Source organism: Enhydra lutris, unplaced genomic scaffold, assembly GCF_002288905.1.
Source record: "Enhydra lutris kenyoni isolate GAN:26980312 unplaced genomic scaffold, ASM228890v2 scaffoldscaffold6, whole genome shotgun sequence".
NCBI classification, from domain to species: domain Eukaryota; kingdom Metazoa; phylum Chordata; class Mammalia; order Carnivora; family Mustelidae; genus Enhydra; species Enhydra lutris.
The window spans coordinates 11600021-11619999 of NW_019154090.1; the positions used below are offsets into that span (position 1 = coordinate 11600021).

At 50.3% G+C, this 19979-nt stretch overlaps 1 protein-coding gene across 1 annotated transcript in view; it reads left to right on the plus strand.

The window, feature by feature from the left end:
* The first annotated feature begins 682 nt into the window (after positions 1 to 682).
* LOC111141780 (potassium voltage-gated channel subfamily B member 1) overlaps positions 683 to 19979 on the plus strand; it is a 91140-nt gene continuing 71843 nt past the window's right edge. The window contains exon 1 of the mRNA XM_022494588.1: positions 683 to 1249. Within this exon, the coding sequence (XP_022350296.1) occupies positions 683 to 1249 (567 nt within the window). The remainder of the gene's footprint in view (positions 1250 to 19979) is intronic.

Below are 19979 nucleotides of genomic sequence, written 5' to 3' on the forward strand. Positions count from 1 at the left end.
AACCAAACCCGCTGCCACCCCCCTAGAACTCAAATTCTAATTATTTCGAAGCAGGGGGAAAGAAAAGATGAGAAATCTTAAAAAAAAAAAAAAGTTTTTCATACAGCGCCCTTTTCTGCCCATTGTGGGGCCTGGTTTGGGACTCGACGGGGAGACCCAGAAAGAAGCGAGTTTCAGCACTCGAAGGGGAGGACAGCGCCCCGGGCGGCTGGGTCGGTCCTGGGCGGAAGAAACCCGGGGTGGGGCCTCCGGGATCCCCGGAGCGCCTCTTGGGGGCCCTCTCCCCGCCCCGAAGAGCCGCCCCTCCCTCCACCCATGGGGTGGGGCGGACTTCAGCACCGGCGGGAGGGACAGCGCCAAGTCGTTCGGCAACCCCCACCCCCCTACCCCGCCCCCCAAGTCCTGAGCCGCTTAAGTACCGGGAAGGTCAGGCCAGTTGGGGCCCCGGTGGAGAGGTGGGGAGGGGCCGCGCCCAGCTCCCTGTTTGCTGACCCGCGTCCACTTCCTGCCTTGCAGCGGTCAGGATGGAGGTGAGAAGACGGCCGTGACGCGCGCAGGTGCAGTCCCCTGCACCCCCAGCAGCCCACAGCGCTCCCTGCCCCCCTCCCCCGCAGCGGCCGGCCTTGCCGTCCAGTGACAGCGGCCTGGGGGGGCAGGGGGGGCGGGGGCGGCCGGACCAGCGATGCCGGCGGGCATGACGAAGCATGGCTCCCGCTCCACCAGCTCGCTGCCGCCCGAGCCCATGGAGATCGTGCGCAGCAAGGCGTGCTCGAGGCGTGTCCGCCTCAACGTCGGGGGTCTGGCACACGAGGTGCTCTGGCGCACCCTGGACCGCCTGCCCCGCACGCGGCTGGGCAAGCTACGCGACTGCAACACGCACGACTCGCTGCTCGAGGTGTGCGACGACTACAGCCTCGACGACAACGAGTACTTCTTTGACCGCCATCCAGGCGCCTTCACCTCCATCCTCAACTTCTACCGCACTGGGCGGCTGCACATGATGGAGGAGATGTGCGCGTTGAGCTTCAGCCAAGAACTTGACTACTGGGGCATCGACGAAATCTACCTGGAGTCCTGCTGCCAGGCCCGCTACCACCAGAAGAAGGAGCAGATGAACGAGGAGCTCAAGCGGGAGGCCGAGACCCTGCGGGAGCGGGAGGGGGAGGAGTTCGATAACACGTGCTGCGCAGAGAAGAGGAAAAAGCTCTGGGACCTCCTGGAGAAGCCCAATTCTTCCGTAGCTGCCAAGGTGAGTCTGGGATCTGCGGGCAATTGCACTGGGGGCTCTGCCTGGGTCCCCCGCTTGAGGACCACCGCTGGGGGTCTCTGGCTTAGTTCCCAAATAAGAAGACCCGAAAGGGGGAGGGACTCTGGCCCAGACCTCAGAGGTGAGGACCAACCCCTTGCGACTGTTCTGTTTGCACCGGTTACCTCATCCCTTGATGATTCAATACTCGATATCTCGACTCTGTTGGAGAAGAGGATTTGCGGAGACGTCAACTCCCACAGCAAGAGGGTAGACTGAGTAAGAAGGCACAGAGGGACGTTAAAGCCTTGCTGGGATGGAGTTGAGTTTGGTCTGTATACCTAATGCTCCCTTGTGGAGTCCTAGACCCAGGTGGGAGGGGGGTCATCTGCGATTCTAATACTTATACCTGTATTTTTAACCCTACTTTGCCCCGAGGAAGGAATAAAAGCAGCTTACAGATGGGCTTGGAGGACACAGATACCGTCAGGCAGTTTCAACATCAGTAAGAAAAATGAGGCAAAGGGACTCTGAGGGGTGGATGTGTGCATATGTGATGCACACAGCTGGCTGTGGATGCTTGTGGGCGAAGGGTCACCCCTGGTTTGTTCTTTCTTTCTTTCGTGAGTTTATTCCAAGAATAATTTGGTGCAGCTTGTAAAGATGCTTTGGGTGTCGGAAGAGGATGTAAATTCTGAAATAAGACAGAAAAATGAGGCAACATGAAAAAATTAAGCAGAAGGAGGCAAAAGGCTTAGACCAAACCTAGGGGGCCAGTGTGCTGTGGGGAAAGGCAGAGGCTATGCCGGCCCGGGACAGACTTGGGGTGGGGGGGCCAGACCAGGGAAGGGGGTCAGTGGTTGATGAGCGGCTCCGTTGTGTGAGGCTGGGTTCCAGGAATGGCTCAGAGAGATGGGGCCTGTCTTCAGGTGGCCAGCGTGCTGAGTGTTGGGAGTAAATGGCAACACATGTGTTTGGTGCTCTCAAAGAGGTTGTGTGAGGCTCAGGGGGAGCCAGAAAAGAGAAGTGTGGTGTCATACCCAGGACTGCCATGTCAGGAAAGACATGTTGAACACTCTGAAAGAGTGGGGCCAGGAGGGGTGGGGATGGGGTGGACGGGCAGGTCAATGTGTTCATGGCAAAAGAAAAAAGGCAGGAGGAAGGGTGTACACCAACATCATGTATGTGCTTGGGCTGCTTCGTGTCCCCGCTGGCCTCTCCTTCTGGGATCCCCCTGGCTTAGGTGGCCCCTCACTGAAGATCCACCTGCAAGGTTGGGTCTGAAGGGGACACTGTGGGGTCCCTTTCCCAGATCTGGCAGCTTGGGGAGAGGCCTCTGAGAATAGAGGCAGGAGGGGGTGGCTGGAAGGAAGGTGGACGGAGGCCTGAACATTTTCCCTCTTCCCTGGCAAACCCCAAGAGGATGTAAAGATTTCTAGGCCTGGTTTCCTCTTCTGTGGGCTGCCTCTGACCATAATCCTGCCCTAGGGTTTGTGTCCAGAAAGCCTCTCTCTTAAGACAGTCACTCACCCTTAACCGGCTTAGGATCAGCAGATTTATTTTGCTATTTCCAGGCCTGACAAGGGTTCCTCCTACACACACCCTGGTTAGGCCCAAACATGACTCTTCCCCCACCCCCCACCCCTCCACCCTATCCTGTCCCTAAGACATGAGAATGAGGGGCTGGGGAGGGTCGCCCTGAGTCACCCTTCCAGAGAAGAAGGCGTCAAAGGGCTGTGTTTGGATTGGTGTCTGGCAGCAAGACGGGGAGGGAGTTCAGGCTTGCAAAAGGCGCTGTTTGGGAATAAACAGCCTCGTCTTGCCCTCGGGTTAATCCGCTCACGGGGAGGGGCTTCATGACCTCTCCATGATCCCAGGCTCAGGCTGTCCACTCACATTCCCGGCAGATGGACGGTCTAGGACATTCTGCAGCCAGAGCTCAAATGGGGAGGCAGGCAGGCAGGCTCATTGGTCCCTCAGTATAGAAATCCCGACCACCATGGATCAAACATTTACTGTGTATGGAATGTTACAACACAATTGGTCCTTATACCAGCTCTCTGTTATTATCCAGCCTTTTACAAATAGGGAGGTTCAGAGAGGTTGAGTAACTTGCCTAAGGTCACACAGCAGGCAAACAGGAGTAGACAGAAATTCAAACCCAAGTGTGATTTTGAAGATGTTGTTCTTTCCATAGTGGTTGAGTGCCACAGACTTCTCTCCAGTCTCCCTGCTTCCACTTTTGCCCCCTGCACTCATGGTGCACAATGCAGCCAGAGTGAGTTTTTCAAAATATAGGCTGGATCACATTTTTCATCTTCTTAAAATCCTCGGGAGGTTTCCCACCACACTCAGAATAAAATCCAAACCTTCCACTATGGCTTATCAGACCCTACTGAATCGGTCCCCATGTCCTCTCTCTGAGTTCATCGCTCAACTCTCCTCTGGTTCACTGGGCTCCAGTCCACTGGCTTCCTTGCTGTTCCTATACAGGGAAGGCTTCAGCCTACCTCAGGACTTTTGCACTGGCTATTCCTGCCACCTGGAATACTTCACCCCCTTGTCTCGTTGCCAGCTGTTTCTCCTCATTCTTCATTTAAGCAAGTCCCTGTTCACATAAGCCCTCCTCTGAGAGACCCCTGTCTAAAACATCCTCCTTCCCCTTACTCTGAAACCACACTCAGTGTCTTGCCTGCATAGGCTCTGAGCACCATCTGAAGTTGTATTTTCTTCCTTTTCTTCCTCCCCCCGCCCCCAACCCAGAGTGTGAGTTCCATGAGTTATAGTCACTGCTCTGTTCCCAGCACCCATCAAGGTGGCTGGCCCAGAGGAGCTACAAATAACATGTGGACTGAATGAAGGATCAAGCCATCAGTCAGTCAGCGTGTCATGGGTTTTGGGGATCTGTCTCTTGTTCCTCACGGCCTGCCTGCAGCCCAGCTTCCTGGCCTCTTTCAGTCATCTGTGCTTTGCCCACTCCATCTATTCCCCAAGTTAGGTGCCTTGCTTGTCAGAGCAGCAAAACCTGTGGACACTTCTCAGAAGCCCCAGAATGAGATTGTCAAATGGAGGATCATTTCTCGGTGGTTGTGGGATGCAGGAACAAGCATATCTCTTATGTTTAGAGCAAGGACAGACCAGGATCCCAGGTCCAGTTCTACCCCCTCCCCAGTTTTTGGCCTCAGGTAGGTGGTTCACCTCTGTGAGCCCTCATCTTCCACCTATAAGATGGAAACACAAGGTCCTCCTTGCAGAGTCATCCTGAAATTATGTTTCTCAAGATTTAGCACAGTGCCTAGCACATGGGAGTAGGTGCGGCTTGTTTTTGTAAGTAGGAGCAGAGTCCTTCTCGATGACTGGGTGGGCTGAGTTGCAACCAACTCTTTCCTCCTGATAGCAGTACCGGGAGACGGAGCTGACGCTGTTAATAATTGATGGGATGTTCTGGCAACACAGAGACAAACCAAAGTACAGGCTCTTGCCTTCACCGTCAGGGGAGTGAAAATCAAAATCCATTAGGCAAAAGGCAGTGTGATGGATTCTTGTTTGGAAGCTGGGGTCGGCCCTGTCAGAGTGACAAGATTGTGGTCCTGGGCCACCGCTGGGTTTCCGCTTTCTTGGAAAAACCTCCAGGCTTTTCTTAGCAGGAGAGAGAGGGGTATAATTTGCCAGGCCAGGAGCATCTGCCCTCCCTGGAATAGTCTCAGGGCGTGTATTTCAGTCTGATTGGCTACTGTTGAGTGTGCTAGGCACTAATTAGGGGTACTTTAAAACCCCTATCTCATTGAAATCCCCTCAACATTGAAGGATAGATTATCCTATCAGGTAATCTGCCAGTTTGGACTGCAAGTGATGGAAGAGAAAACTTGAAGCGGCCTCTACAAGGAGGAAGATGCATCATTTCCTATAACAGAAAGTTCCAAGGTAGCTGGTTTGGGGTGAACGGCTCCAGGATGCCATCAGGATTCTAGAATCTTTCCATCTTTCTGCTCCTCCAGCTCCTGCATGTGGCTTGGTCCCCAGGCTTGCTGCCTCTTGTCACAAGACTGCTAGTGCAGACCCATGAGGTCCAACCAGTGAAGAGGGTCATTTCATCCCTGAGAGGCAAACCTTTCCCAGGAGCCCCCTCAGACTTCTTTTCAAATCCCACTGGCTAGGATCAGGTCACATGCTCATGCTCTCCCTTCAGGGAAGCCAAGGAAGGCAAGAGTCTAGCATTTTCAGATGCAGGAAGAAATGGCCTCGATGAGTGGTATTAAGACTCTTTCACAAAGAGAAAATTGAGGTTCTGAGAGGTGAAGTCACTTGCTGGAACTCCCATAATTAAACGCTCAATAAATATTTATTGAAGGAATGAAAATGGCAGAGCTAGGACTTGAGCCCTGGCTAGTCTGGTTCCCAGCCTATGTTTCTGAATCCTGGAATCCTGGGCAGATTCTTTAAGCTGTCTGCACTGTACTGAGCTCATCAACCAAATGGCAGTTAGAGCAATGCCCACCTCTTGGGGCGTTTTCGATGACTCAGATTTCTGATGTGAATATAATTTGCAAATGGAAAGTACTTTATAAATGTGAATAATCATAATAATTATATATTCTTATATTCAAAAGTGGGAGCGGTCTCTATTTCAAGATAGTGGTTAGTATTTTGCCCACCATGATTTGATAAAGAATCCTGTCTGGGTGGGGTGGGGGTGGGGCACCTTCCTGGCTCCGTTGGTGGATTGTGGGACTCCTGATTTCAGGATTGTGAGTTCAAGCCCCATGTTGGGTATTGAGATTACTTAGGAATAAATATTAAAAAAGAAAAAAAGGAATCCTTTCCAGGGTCTAACAGATGTGGTTTAGTTCTCAGGTCCATGGCTGGCGAGGAATACGACCTTGGGCAAATTCCTTCCCTTCTCTTAGTTTCCTCATCTAGGAAATGCGAATTAAAATGGAGCCCACCTGAGAGGGCCACGAGGTGGTAATCTGCAGGAAGTGCCTGGCACATGGGCACATCCAATAAATGACAACAGTGATGATCAGCATGACCAGGGGATTCCTCTCTGCTAACTACACCCCTGCTTGGCAACATCTCCTGTCCCAGTGTTGTGGATTGCCCGATCACTGCCCACCCCTTTGGGATTTCATACCTCTAATGTGATGATGCTTTGTTTCCTTAACCTGAGCCAGGGGGATTCCTGTATTATCATCAAGAAAAAAATAAGGGCACGGGCGCCTGGGTGGCTCAGTGGGTTGGGCCGCTGCCTTCGGCTCAGGTCATGATCCCGGGTCCTGGGTTCGAGCCCCGCGTCGGGCTTTCTGCTCAGCAGGGAGCCTGCTTCCTCCTCTCTCTCTGCCTGCCTCTCTGCTTACTTGTGATTTCTCTCTGTCAAATAAATAAATAAAATCTTTAAAAAAAAAAAATAAGGGCAGGGGGTGGATGGGGGCGAAAAAATGAGGGAAACCAATCTGGAATCTACGGGACCCTTTCAGCGCTATGAGTCATCAGTGGCCGAGGCTCTTGCCAGCCCAGGTCAGTCATCCTAGATGTTTGTGTTTATTCCTTGGAGACGATATTGCAGAGATCCGGAATCCTGGCTGTGGGTTCACACCGTCCTGGGTTGGAATCCCAGCCCTGCCATTTCCTAGCTCCCGACTTTGGGCAAATCACTTCACCTCCCCTAGCTTCCATTTCCGAATCTGTAGATGAGGATGACATTAAAACCTCCCTCACGGGGCTGCCCAAGGGATTAAGTATGATGGTGGGTGTAAGGCATTGAAGACAGGCGTCAGAAATCCTGGATCCGCGTTTGATGTAAGGAAACACAGAGGATGCCAGGGACTTGGCTGGGTCACGAGTTGGTGAAAGATCAGGGATCATTTCCAGGCCTTTCTGACCCTCATCGAGGCTCAGAGATCTTTCCATTCTGTTAGGATGCTTGACCAGGGTCATACCTTGGCAGCTGGTCTCCCAGGGGTTTTAAAAGCCTCTAATGTGAAAATGCTTAGGGAGGAAAAGTGTTGGCCAAATGAGCAGTTTGGCCAAAGCTACATTAACTGAAAGAGAACAAGCCTGCAGTAAATACCAACTCCATACCCAGCACTTTGTGTACTTCCTAGACTTGATAGTGGCATGGATGAGAGCCCTGATTTTAGGGCTGGATGGCCCAAGTTCAAAATCTGGTTCCCTTTACTCACCTACTGCATGATTTGGGGCAGACGGACTGCCGTACCTCTCCATGGTCCTGTTCCATCTAGTGAGGGCAGTGACAACGCCTGTCTCATGGAGTCGCTACCAAACTAAATGAGTAAACACAAGCAATGGCTCATAGAAAGCCTTCGGTAACTTTTAGGGTTTTGTTTTTGTTTTTAACTGTCATTGTCTCATTTAATCCTGATGATCCTGCCGGATAAATAAGCTCCTTTAAAAAAAAAAAAAAAGTCTCCTTCTTCTAAAATGATCCGTGCTCACTGTAAGGTGAGGTTGTATCACTTGTTCACCATCACAGGGACGGTTGGGGCAGAAGGGGGACTCAGCCCCAAGAGAGGAGTGGCAATGTCCCACCCAGATCCGTTTAGCTCTTAGCATTTCAGTGCCACCAGCCCAACTCCCAGCCGTCCTGCTCCCGTAGTGCTTTGCCTTAGAGGCCTCCTGTGGCCAGTGAGTCCAGTTAAGACAGGGACCTGATGTCCCACCCAGAGCAGCCCTCCCCTGCTGACTGATGGGGACAGCTGGATAAACACCCCGGCCCCCTCACCCCTGGATGGGAGTATAACTCAGAGGTGCCCGGTCTACAAAGGGCCCCAGAGTTCCTGGTGCCCCCGGTCGTTCCTTGCTTGATAATACACCCTGTTTGGCTTCTTTCCCTTCCCCGTCTCAGACCCCTCTCCCCTACCAGTGTTTTCTGGGATGACTTTCCACATAAGCCACTTGTGCTTGGATCCTGGTCTTAGGATCTGGTTCTGGGGGGAATGAACCACAGATCTGTGGGAGATGTCACGTCTTCAGTATCCTGGTTGTCTTGTGGGCTTAAAAAAGCATCTTAAAACAAAACCCCTATCAGAGATCCTCCTAAAAGAAGAGAATCCTGGGCTGGCGGGTTCCGTCAGCCTTACCTCCATCTCCTGGATAAAATAAGAACCAACAGCAGCAGTAGGTACCGAACAGCACTTAACGGCCAGTGCAGACGCAAGGAGAGTCATGGGCCCAAAGGATCTGACTCCCGAGCCACCCCAGGAGGGAGCAACAATCATCCTCTTCTCACAGTCATGGATACCACGGCCCAGAGAGGTGAAGTGCCTGGCCCACAGTCACACAGGGAGTGGGAGGGCTCTCTGACTGAACCCATGGTCTGGCCTCAGGGCTGTGTGAAGAGCCTTCAGGAGGTGAGAAAGGAGCTCCAGGAGCCATCCCCACCTTGCTCTTGCCCCGTCCCCGGGTGCGGGGGGGACCATGCTTTGAGGGGAGGGATGTGTTCAGCGTCTCCCACCTGACTTGGCAGGGTTCCTGGCTCCCGATCCCTCATGACCTGCCCCCAAAGGCTACTGGCTGGGACTACTACAGACACAGATTAGCATTAGGCATTATTTTAAGAGGTAATTTAATAGATAAGGGCCCAACTTTCTCCCTGAGGGAGAGACAGATTCTTGGTTTCGGTGTCTCTGGTAAAGATGAGCGTGACCAAGGGGAGCCAGGGAGCTGAAATTCACATGCTAATGTCCAGCGCACAGTTCTCCTTCAAATGTTTCCCTGGTGACATAAATAACAAAACGTAATGTCGCCACACAAGACCTATTCCTAAGGGCCTGCCTGGGTTCATATCCCACCTCCATCACTTCCTGGCGGTGCAAGCCCACGGGACACCTCACCTCTGTGAGACTGGGAAGTAGATGTATAACAGGGCACACTTCACAGAGTGGTGGCCTTCAACCCCGGCTGCACCTTCAGATCCCTTGAGCTTTGAAAAACACTTATGCCTGAGTGCCACAATTGGAACACAACCCCCAGATGATTTCCTGTTTTATTTCCGGCAAAATACATAAAACATAAAATTCGCCATCTTAACCATGTTTAAGTATAAGTTGAAGAGTGTTAAGTATACACACATTGTTGTGCAACCAATCTCCAGAAATTATTCATCTTGCAAAACTGAAACTCTGTATCTATTAAACAATAGCATTCCCATTCCACACCCCACCCCAGCCCCTGGCAACCACCATTCAGCTTTTTGTCTCTATGAATTTGACTGCTCTAGGTGCCTCACAGAAATGGAATTATATAATGTTTGTCTTTTTGTGATTGGTTTATTTCGCTTGCTGTAATGTCCTCAAGGTTCATACATGTCCTAGCCTGTGTCGGGATTTCCTTCCTTTTTAAGGCTGAATAATACTCCATTGTATGTGTTTAACACGCCTTGTTTAGCCATTCATCCATCCATGAATGGTTGGCTTGCTTCTACTTCCGGCCACTGTGAATAACGTTGCTATGAACCCGGGTATACACGTATTTCCTCCAGACCTTCTTTTCATTCTTTTGGGTATATATCCAGTAGTGGAATTGCTGGATTGCATGGTAATTCCTTTTTTTTTTTTTTTTTTTTTTTTGCTTTTTTGAGGAACTGCCATATTATTTTCCCCAGCAGCTGCACCATTTTACATTCCCACCAACAGGGGACAGGTTCCAATTTCTGCACATCGTTACCAGCACTTGGTATTTTCTGTTCTTTTGATAATAGCCATTCTTCTGGGTGTGAAGTGGAGTCTCATTGTGGTCTTGATTTGCATTTCACTAATGACGAGTGATGTTGAACATCTTTTCATGGGCTTGCTGGCCATTTGTACATATTCTTTAGAAAAATGTCTATTCAAGTAATTTCCCTGTTTTCTAATCAGGTTGTTTGGTTTTTTGTTGTTGTTGTTGTTGTTGAGTTGTAGAGTTCTTTATATATTCTGGATATTAACCCCTTATTAGATCTATGAGCGGACCTATTTTTTCCCATTCTGTAGGTTGTGTTATCACTTGGGTGATTGTGTCTTTCATGCGTCTAAGTTTTTTAATTTTGATGAAGTGCTATTTGTCTATTTTTTCTTGCATTACCTATGCTTTTGGTGTCATATCCAAGAAGTTATTGCTTAATCCCACGTCATAAAGCTCTCCCCCTATCTTTTCTTCTAAGAGTTATATACTTTAAGGTCTTACATTGAGGGCTTTGAAACATTTTGTGCTAATTTTTGTGTGTGGTGTGAGGTAAGGGACCAAGTTTTCCTAGCACCATTTGCTGCTCTGGATGACTGATCTTGGGTAGATCCCTGGGGTAGAGCATGTCAGAGGCCCTAACAGACATAGAGTCTGTGCACAGTGCTGGGAACATAGGGAGGTGCTGTCTGGGTAATTGTTGACAGAGATAAGTGACAGTCCCGGACACACCCAGCATGGCTCCATCATTCCACTTCTACTCATGAAAGTTTTGTGGAATGCAAGTGAGAGAGAGTAAAACACAAGCATGGGGGACACCTGTCCAGAATGTGGCCAGTTCTCACCGCCCCACTGCTGTGTCCCCATCCTCTCCCATCTGAACAACTGCAGGAGCCTCTTCCTGTCTGTGCTCCCATCTTCCCACCACCCCCACAGTCTGTCCCCCACATGCAACCAAAGGGATGTCTATGAGTCAGATCACTCCCCTGCTCAGAATTCTCCCATGGCTCCCATCTCCCTCAGAAAAAACACTCAAGTCCTACGCTATGCCTCCTGGGCCCTTGTCTAACATCTTTCCCCTCTCCTCCAATATCCTTCCAACCTCCTTCCCTACCACTCTCCCTCTCTCCATCACTGCAATCTAACCCCAGCGGCCTCTTTGCTATTCTGGTGGCATACCAGTCTACCACCTCAGGGCCTTTGCATTTGCTGTTTCTTCTGCCCATAGGCTTCCTGCAGGTATCCATAAGACTCACTGCCCACATTGTTCAGATCTTAGCTCAAACGTCGTCTTCCTGGCGAGGCAATCCCTGACCATCCTATAAAATAGTACCCCAGTGCTCTCCATTCCCCTCTCCTGCTTTATTTTTCTCTACCTGACATGGCATACAATTACTTAATTATGCAATCACCTTTTCTATCCCCAACTTGGATCCAAGCTTCAAAGGGTCGGGTTTTTGTCTGTGTTGTTCACTGTTGTACCCCAGTGCCTAGAACAGTGTCTGCCACCGAGGAGGCACTGAATAAATGTTTGTCAAATGAATGAATGATGTTATCCTAGAGATAACTGAGAATACGTACTTGTCGATGAAAAAAGGAATTTATTTACAAACTTTGGGGCTTTCGTTGTTATAGCTAGCACATTTCTGGAAGTCTGACTCGCATCAACTTCCGCCACACTCTGGACGCTGAACGCCTGCGGTTTCTCTGCCCAAGCTCGGTTTCTCAGGCTCAGCACTACTGACATTTGGAGACGGGTAATTCTTTGCTGTGAGGGGCTGTCCTGTGCATTGTGGGATATTAGCCGCAAACCTGGCCTCCACCCGCTGGATTTTGCATGAGAAGTGGGCACCACAGAAATAAAGGATGAACAGCTTCCAGGAGGAAACGGCAATGTTCCAGGCAAAAGAAGATGGCAGCCTGGGGGGTGGGAGGAGGGGCAGGGGAGTCCATGAAGAGTGGTGGGTTTGGGGATATATGTGGGATGTGGGGGCAGTTCCTGGGCAGCCACAAACCCTCAGCCTCCACCAGGGTCTACAGATGCCCAGTCCATGCTGTGGGTCTTAGCCCCTGACCGTTTTCTAGCTGTGAGTCCTTGAGCCCCATGGTGCCGCTTCTCTGTCTATAAAACGGACCCAGTCACAGCCCTACTGCATGAAGATGTTGTGAGCGTTAGATAAGGTGAAATGGTAAATAATGAGAAACCCACATATCAGCTGTTCTTGATTATGAACAGCTCAATGACCTCAATCAATGAGATGTGTTGAGTACCTACTGTGTGCTGGGCACTGTGCCAGGTGCTGGGGACACAGCAGGGAACAAAACAAAGATCCCAGCCCTAATGGCACTGATATTCCAGAAGGAGAGAGAGTGAGACCATTCAAAGTATAAACAAATACAGATACCAATTGGAGGCGACTGTGAAAGAGGAATCCTGAAATAATCAGGAAAGATGAACCCCGCCTGGATATTTGATGCTACTGAGGAATTAAAGCCTTTTTTTAGGTATGATAATGCTATTGCGGTTGTGTTTTAAAATATTCATCTTTTAGAGACACACACTGAAGTATTTTGGATGAAATAGCAAGATCAAATAATGTAATATTTTGGTTGGTGACAGAAGCCATTGAAGAAAGGTCAGCAGGAAGGGGAGGCGTGATGTTTGGGTAGAGGCCTTTACAAGGATGGTCAGGAGAGGGCTCACCAAGAAGGTGCCAATTAAGCAAAGATATGTAGAAAAGGAGAGGGGGAACTTTGTGGACTTTGCAGGGAAGTATTGCTAATGGAGAAGACCGCATGTGCTAAGGCCCTGGGGGCAGAAGCATGTCTGGGTCAGCCAAGGAATAGCCAGGTGACCAGTGTGACTGGACCAAAATAAGCCAGCAGAGGAGTTGGGGAGACAAGATCAGAGGGCTGACCTTGTCTGTCACTGTTGGACCGTGGCCTTTCCACTTAGCCTCCACATTGGCCTCCCTGCCTCCAGCCTTCCTTCTCCAGTCCATCCTTTTCAGAGAACCAGAGCCATCTTTCTCAAGTATAATCTGCTCACATCATCCCCTTCCAGAAAGACTTCCAAGGTTCTCACTACTCCCAGGATAAAGTCCAAACTCCTTAGCTTGACCTTCAAGGCTCCAGCCAACCTCTCCACCTTCACTTCTTTCCATACCTTCTCCCTGACCCCTCTGCTCATTCCATACCCGCCTCTGGCATTCCCAGACTACCCTGTCCTTCCCTGGTCCTGCTCCACACCTTTGCCCAGGCTGATTTGATCTGCCCTGCACCCCCTTCTTCCACTTGTTTGCCTGCAGTCTCTCCTCCCTTCCCCACCCACATTCTCTTCAGGCAGCACTGGCTGCTCCCTCCTCTGTGCTCCAAAAACCTGCTGTTCTTACCTTCCTTGCACAAAACACTGTGAAGAGTAGCTTATGGGCTATTTTGTGGATGCCAGGCCTGGCCCACAGAGAGACAGGGTTGCTTTAAAACGCGGGGTCAGCAGTCTGACTGCCTAGATTCAGATCCCAGCTCAGGGATGATTCAAGCTGTGTGTCCTCGGTGGGATGAGTTAACTTCTCTGGCTTTGACTTCCTGATCCATAATTTGGGGAGGGTGACATCAGCCAGGGTGATGGTTCTATATGAAGCACGCAGAGCAGTCCCGGGCACTCAGCAAGTGTTCAGTACAAGTTAACTATTGTTGTTATTATTTTTGCTGAAATGTTAGTGTTTGTTGAGTGAATGAGTGAGCAAACTTGCACGATTGCAAGATGATCGATCAGAGGGCTCTCCCCTGCAAAGCAAGGGTCTTGCAGGTAGGTGAACCCTCCCTCCCATTTCCTCCCACCATCCTTGTCTCTACCTGCCCACTCCATGCTCACACTTCCTGGGCCAGGAATAAGTGACCTCAGGCCTTCCATTCACAGCAAGGAGACACAATTGAATTAGACACTTGAGGTGTTTTCCTCGTGCCCTGACTGTTCCATTTTTGCTCTGCAACAAGGCCGGTCTCCACTATAATTGCCCACTGTGGGCTGACAGGTGGATGCTGTCTGAGAGAATCATGTTCCATTCGACAATTCCATACCATCACTCACATCCACCAGGTAATGGGCCTGGAATGAAACGGCTTCTAAAAATAGACCAGCATATTTCACTAATTGCTGCCCAGGGCCCATCCTTGAGTCTTTTAAGGCCCGTGTGATCCTTTGGGCCCTTGACCCTGGTCAGTGCTGCCTCTCAGAGTCCCTGTGGACCCAAGTGTACCGATGAGGCTGCCCATGATTGCCCTGCCAGCGGTGTGTGGGAAGCAAAATGAAGGTAGAGCTAGGACGATGATATTGAACCTGCCTTCCATTTGTTCATCGTGCCTGGAATTCCCACTCTCTTTGAAGGGATCAATTTTCCTTTATCTTCTATGCCATGGGTATGTTTACATATCATTTATTATTCCTTGAAATAATGACTGCAATTTCATTCAGTCATCCTCTCCTCTTCCTGGGACAGTCCTTTTGGTTTCAAAGCTGGCTTCCATTCTGCAATCCTCTGGACCTTATAACTTTACGTGGGTGCATGTGCATATTTTGAGCTCCTGCTTCAATGCCACCTGTTGTTTGTGCGACAAATATCCATTGTGTGTGACTGTATTCTAGGCACCGTTCTGGGTGCTTGAGAGGCACTTGAGTATCTATTAGTCAGGATTCTTTTGGTTGCAGGTAACAAATATACAGGTCAAACAGACCTAAGCAGAAAATGTAAGTGAAAAGTCCTGGGTTAGGGACAGCTTCAGGCAGGGTTGGATCCAGGGGCTTAAATATGTCATCAGTCCTTGGTGTTTAATATCTCTAAGCTCTGGCTTCTCAGCAGGCTCTACCAACATGGCTGGAAAGATATCTCCAGCAACTCCAGGCTTCCATCCTGTGGGAAAAGCATGTTTCTTTCCAAATAGAGCCAGCAAAACCCCAGGACTGATTTTCATGGGCCCATCCCTAAGTCAATCACTTCAGCAGGTCTGGATCACATCTTAGTGACTGGAGCTGGGAAGAGACCAAAAGATAGAAGTAAAAGAGGTGGGATGCAGGGAGAGATTGAGTTACTACTACCAAGAGCGGGGGTCTGGGGGCCAGCGGCAGGGAATAAATGTAAGCAGCAAAAATAATCCACAGGCATCATGGAACTTCTAGGCTTCTGGAGGGATATGGGCATTAAACAAATAAAAAAATAAATGACAGTAATCACACAGCATAATCTGTATGCTGTGAAGGAGAGAAGCAAGATCTTTTGGTAGAGAACAACCGGATGTGGTCAGAGAGGGCCTATCCCTGCAGGTCGTCCTTTCTGAGAACCTGAACTTGATTTCTCTCCTTCCCAAATTGCAGAAATGACTTTTCTTCTGCAAGTTCTGTCTTTCTCTCTTGAGCCCTTTAGTGTGCTCCCTCTTGGACTCTATATTCTTCTGAGTTTGTTTTATCTCCCCCAAGTAAGGCAGGAATTTCTCAAAGTCTAGGACTGTATCTTCTTCGTTTCTGTGTTCTTAAGCAGGGTGGGTGGGCTGCTCATTTCATTCCTGAAGTTCTACTGGAACGCCTGCCACTGGCCATGTGTTTACCTATTCTCTGAGGCTGCTTTGAGTTACAATAGCATTTCCGGGAAAAGCTTGCTGACCAGTATTCTAACGTGGCCTCAGGGACTAAAACAGAGGAGGGGTTTCATCAGAAGGGGTTTGTTGGAGGGCCAGAGGGAGGGCCCTTGTGAAGGTACAAGCTAGCTGTGTGATCTTGAGCAGATTTCTTAACCTCTTTGGGCCCTTGGCTCCAGCCCTTGCAATGCCAGCTGCCTCTTCTCATCCTTCAGATCTCGGCTCATATGTCACCTGTTCAGAAAGGCCCTCCCTGACCTTGAATGACCAATTTGGATGTGGCGGCCTTTATGCTCTTTCCGCGATGAAATGTCTTTCCGGTTTCTTTTGAGGTTAGGCCCACGGGGGGCAGGCGTCCTTCCCCCTCCTCGTCACCTATGCTTTCCCTTGTCTCAGATGTCACATCTGGTAGGATAAGTGGAAAGAAGTCTGGTTTGGAACTCTGGAGACTTCGGGTTCATAATCCCAACACTGCCACATAGTGAGCTATGAGAACCCCGGCAGACAGACCCTTCTGCTCCCCGGCCTCAGCTTCCCTGGCTGATAACTGGGTGCGGCAGCTCTGCCAAACCGGAAGGACCCCGTGAAGCCGGAAGGACCGGCGCCCCCTGCGGCCAACATGGCGCCCGGCCAGGTTTGGTGCTTCGTTCCCGTTGTGGGTTTTCCTTCTCCCGCCTTTTCTCAAGAGGGAGAGAAGAAAGATAGTCTACCTCAAACCTTGCCATAATGCGGCCTCCGACTATGACGCCTTGGCTGCTCGATTCTTCAGACAATGACTGTGCCAAGGAGCGGCTGGAAGGTAGGCAGCTTCTCTTACATAAAGCGCTATGCAAATGCGGCCCAAGGTGCGTCCGCCAGTCCCGCTCCGCATCCCTCCAGTCTGCTGCCCCCAAGCCCCCCACCCCTACATAAACATTTTAGACCCTTGCTGGCCTCAAGACTGAGAGAATAGACCAATCCAAAGAGGTCATTTTCCAGACGGACTGGAGAGATCCGGGGTGGGTGCGTACGTCCTGGATGCCCCCAGTTACTGAGCGATGCCCTGGGGAGGAGGGGGTGGCTGGCTGTAGAATTTGAGGGGGTAGAGTACCAAATGAAAATGCAGTCCTCCTCGTTCAAAAATTCTTAAGAATTTCAAGACCGTGACAGCAGAGCCGGCAACCAAGCTCGGGGCCTTTCAAGTCACAGGGCCCTCGGGGACCGTGCAGGCTGCACTCCCACGAAGCCAGCCCTGCCCAGGAAGAAAGACTTAGAAGTCCTGGGCGAGGCGTAGGAGGTCTCTCAGTCCCCGAGAACCTCCCAAGGAAAAAGTGCCTCCTCGGGGACCTTGAGCTCAAATGGTCACAGGGGCCAGGGAGGTAGTGTTAACAAGCAAAGCAGCGGGGCGCCTGGGTGGCTCAGTGGGTTAAGCCTCTGCCTTCAGCTCAGGTTATGGTCTAAGGGTCCTGGGATTGAGCCCGGCCTGGGACTCTCTGCTCAGTGGGGAGCCTGTTTCCCCCTCTCTCTCTGCCTCCTTGTGATCAATCTCTCTCTGTCAAATAAATAAATAAAATTGTTAAAAAAAAAAAAAAAGAAGAAGAAGAAGAAGAAGAAGAAGAAAACCAAGGCAGCTGGCTGGAAGAAATGTGATATTTCAATGAGCAAGACAGTGAACTCTCAGCCTTGGTGTCAGAGAGGCAGCAGGGAGCGGTGGGGACTGGAGAATATATACCCATTGAAAGAGGCAGCCGCTCTTCAGCTCCAGGCTGGGTTCTGGGCCCAGCCAGAGATTTTCTTTTTCTTTTTTCTTTCTTTCTTTTTTTTTTTTAAGAATTATTATTTGAGAGACAGTGAGAAAAGCATGTGCAAGTGCTGGGAAGGGCAGAGGAAGAGAAAAAGGGAGAGAAGCAGACACCCTGCTGAACCCAGAGCCCAACGCACAGTTCAGTCTCATGACCTGAGCCGAGATCAAGAGTCAGACATTGAACTGACTGAGCCAACCAGGCGGCCCCTCCAAAGATTTTAATCTCTCTCTCATGTGAGATATCCCAAGTTATTAATGTTGGCAAATAATTTTTTAAAAATTAAACAGATCTGAGTGGGCCAAACACAGTTCTGTGGACCGCTTTCAGCCCTCAGGGCTCCACTTTTTGACCCTTGAGGCACAGAGCCTTCTGATGGATAGAAATAGGAGGAGGGACCGTTTCTGGTCTCTGAGGCCCTCCCATCTAGAAGGGGGAGCTGAGGGTAGGGCTTGGGTGACAGAAGCAGCAGGTTCCCCTCCCCTCTCCTTGCTCTGGCAGCAAGCACAAGACAGGGTAGCAGGTGTTTGTTGAATGAATGACTGTCCTACCCAGCTGGGACTTGGCTTCAAAACCCAGGGCACCCCGAGCGGGTGCCAACACAAGTCAGGAAACTCCTTAACTAATTAGCTAACAGGAACCAACGTCCTCCAACCCAACCTCCAACTAGAGCAGGAAGAAAAAGCTGCTGTAAGGCTGTAAAAAGCACTGTATACTGAGTGAGCAAATTGGACTGGTTCTGAGCCTCAGGTTCCTCATCTGTAAAATGGGAATAGCAGGTTCCCAGGGGTTGTCCGGAGGAGTGAATAAGAAGAAGCATGTAAAGTGCTCTGCAAAGTGTCTAATGTGCAAAAACTATAAGCTGGTGTTATTTTTATTTTCATCTTCCTTTCCTCCCCATCCAAAGATTTGGCCTACTTCTAGGGGCTGTGGGCCCGTGGAAGAGTTTATTGTGTAGAATTAAATTTTAGATCCTTGCAGAGTGGTATCAGCTCTACAAATTCAGGCTGGGAAGCATGAGTGTTCAGAAATTTGGGGTAGAGATTGGGGGCCCAGGATGGGAATTCTCATGTTCAAGGTTGGAATTATGCTTCTTGAGATCAACGCAGTGATATTCGTTGTTGGGACACTGGCATTCAGGCTCACAGTTCTGGGGTTCAAGGTTAGAAGGCCGCCATCCATTGTCAGAATCCTCAGATCTGTAATTGGACCCAAGGAGTAAAGCACCAGAGTACTGCTACTCGTGATGGAAACTCTAGCGGGCAAGGTCGCAACGCAGATGTTCCAGGCTGGAAGTCATGTTCAGAGACTGAATTTTGAAGGTCATGGTCAGGAAACCTCAGTGGTGATCATGATTGGAATTCTGGCAGGCACATTCAGAACCTCAGTGTTTGGCGTCGGAACTCTTGTCCCTGACTCAGTATTTTGTGGGTCTCATCCCTTATGTGTGTCATTAAAGCTTCATCGTCCATCCCCTCTGCAGCAGTTCCTGGAGAAAGGCAAACCACAGAAGACCCCCAAACCTCCATCTGGCTGGTGGGATTCTGTCATTTATGCCTCTTTCTCCTTCTGTTTCTGATGCCCATCCACTCAGGAGGTGTTCTGAGGGGTGACCTGGTCCTCAGGAAGGCAGCTAAACAGTGTCTCCCCGGCCCCACCTCTACCAGGGACCCTTGCCCTGTTGTCAACCCCATTTAATTTACCTTTTCTTGCTGGTTGACCCGCAGCAGGCCCTGGGAGGCAGCCCTGCCAACCCCCAGATCTCATCTCCTTGTTCTCCAAAGAAAGGCAAACGGTGTTAAGTAAAGGTCCGAAAAGATGCCAAGGCTTTGTGGCTTCCCGGGCCTGGGAGATGTGTGGCTGGCAGCAGCTTGTGGGGAAGTGGAAGAGTGTGCTGGTCACTGTGGTCACCACAAATGCCCTGTTAGCGTCAGCTGGAGGGGGAGCTTCATCTATGGTGGGACGGGGAGGTGCTGCAGGGCCACCTTTCAACTCTGCGTACCACATGCATGTGCCCATGACAGGCATTCAGTGCTAAGGTGGTTGGCAGGGACCAGTTGCTAGATCTCATTTCCTGGTAAATGACTGTAGCTCCCCTCACCCACCCTCACGCTCCCCCCTCCCCCACCTTCACACTCTGATAGTTTACCCTCCTTGTTTGTTTGTTTGTTTCTTTCTTTCTTTTTTTTAAAGATTTTATTTATTTATTTGACAGAGAGAGATCACAAGTAGGCAGAGAGGCAGGTAGAGAGAGAGGAAGGGAAGCAGGCTCCCCACCAAACAGAGAGCCCGATGCGGGGATTGATCCCAAGACCCTGGCATCATGACCTGAGCCGAAGGCAGAGGCTTTAACCCACTGAGCTACCCAGGTGCCCCCTTGCTTGTTTTTTTCATACCCTTTCCACCATCTGGTGTATTATATGTTTATCTGGCTCATCTCACTACATTATAAGCTCCATCAGAGAGGGACTTGGTCAGGTTTTGCTTGTTTTCTCAGTGTTTAATCTGTGCCTGGGAGCACCTGGGTGGCTCAGTCAGTTAAGCGTCTGCCTTCGGCTCAGGTCATGATCCCGGGGTTCTGGGTTCAAGTCCACATGGGGCTCCCTGCTCAGCCAGGAGCCTGCTTATCCCTCTCCCTCTGC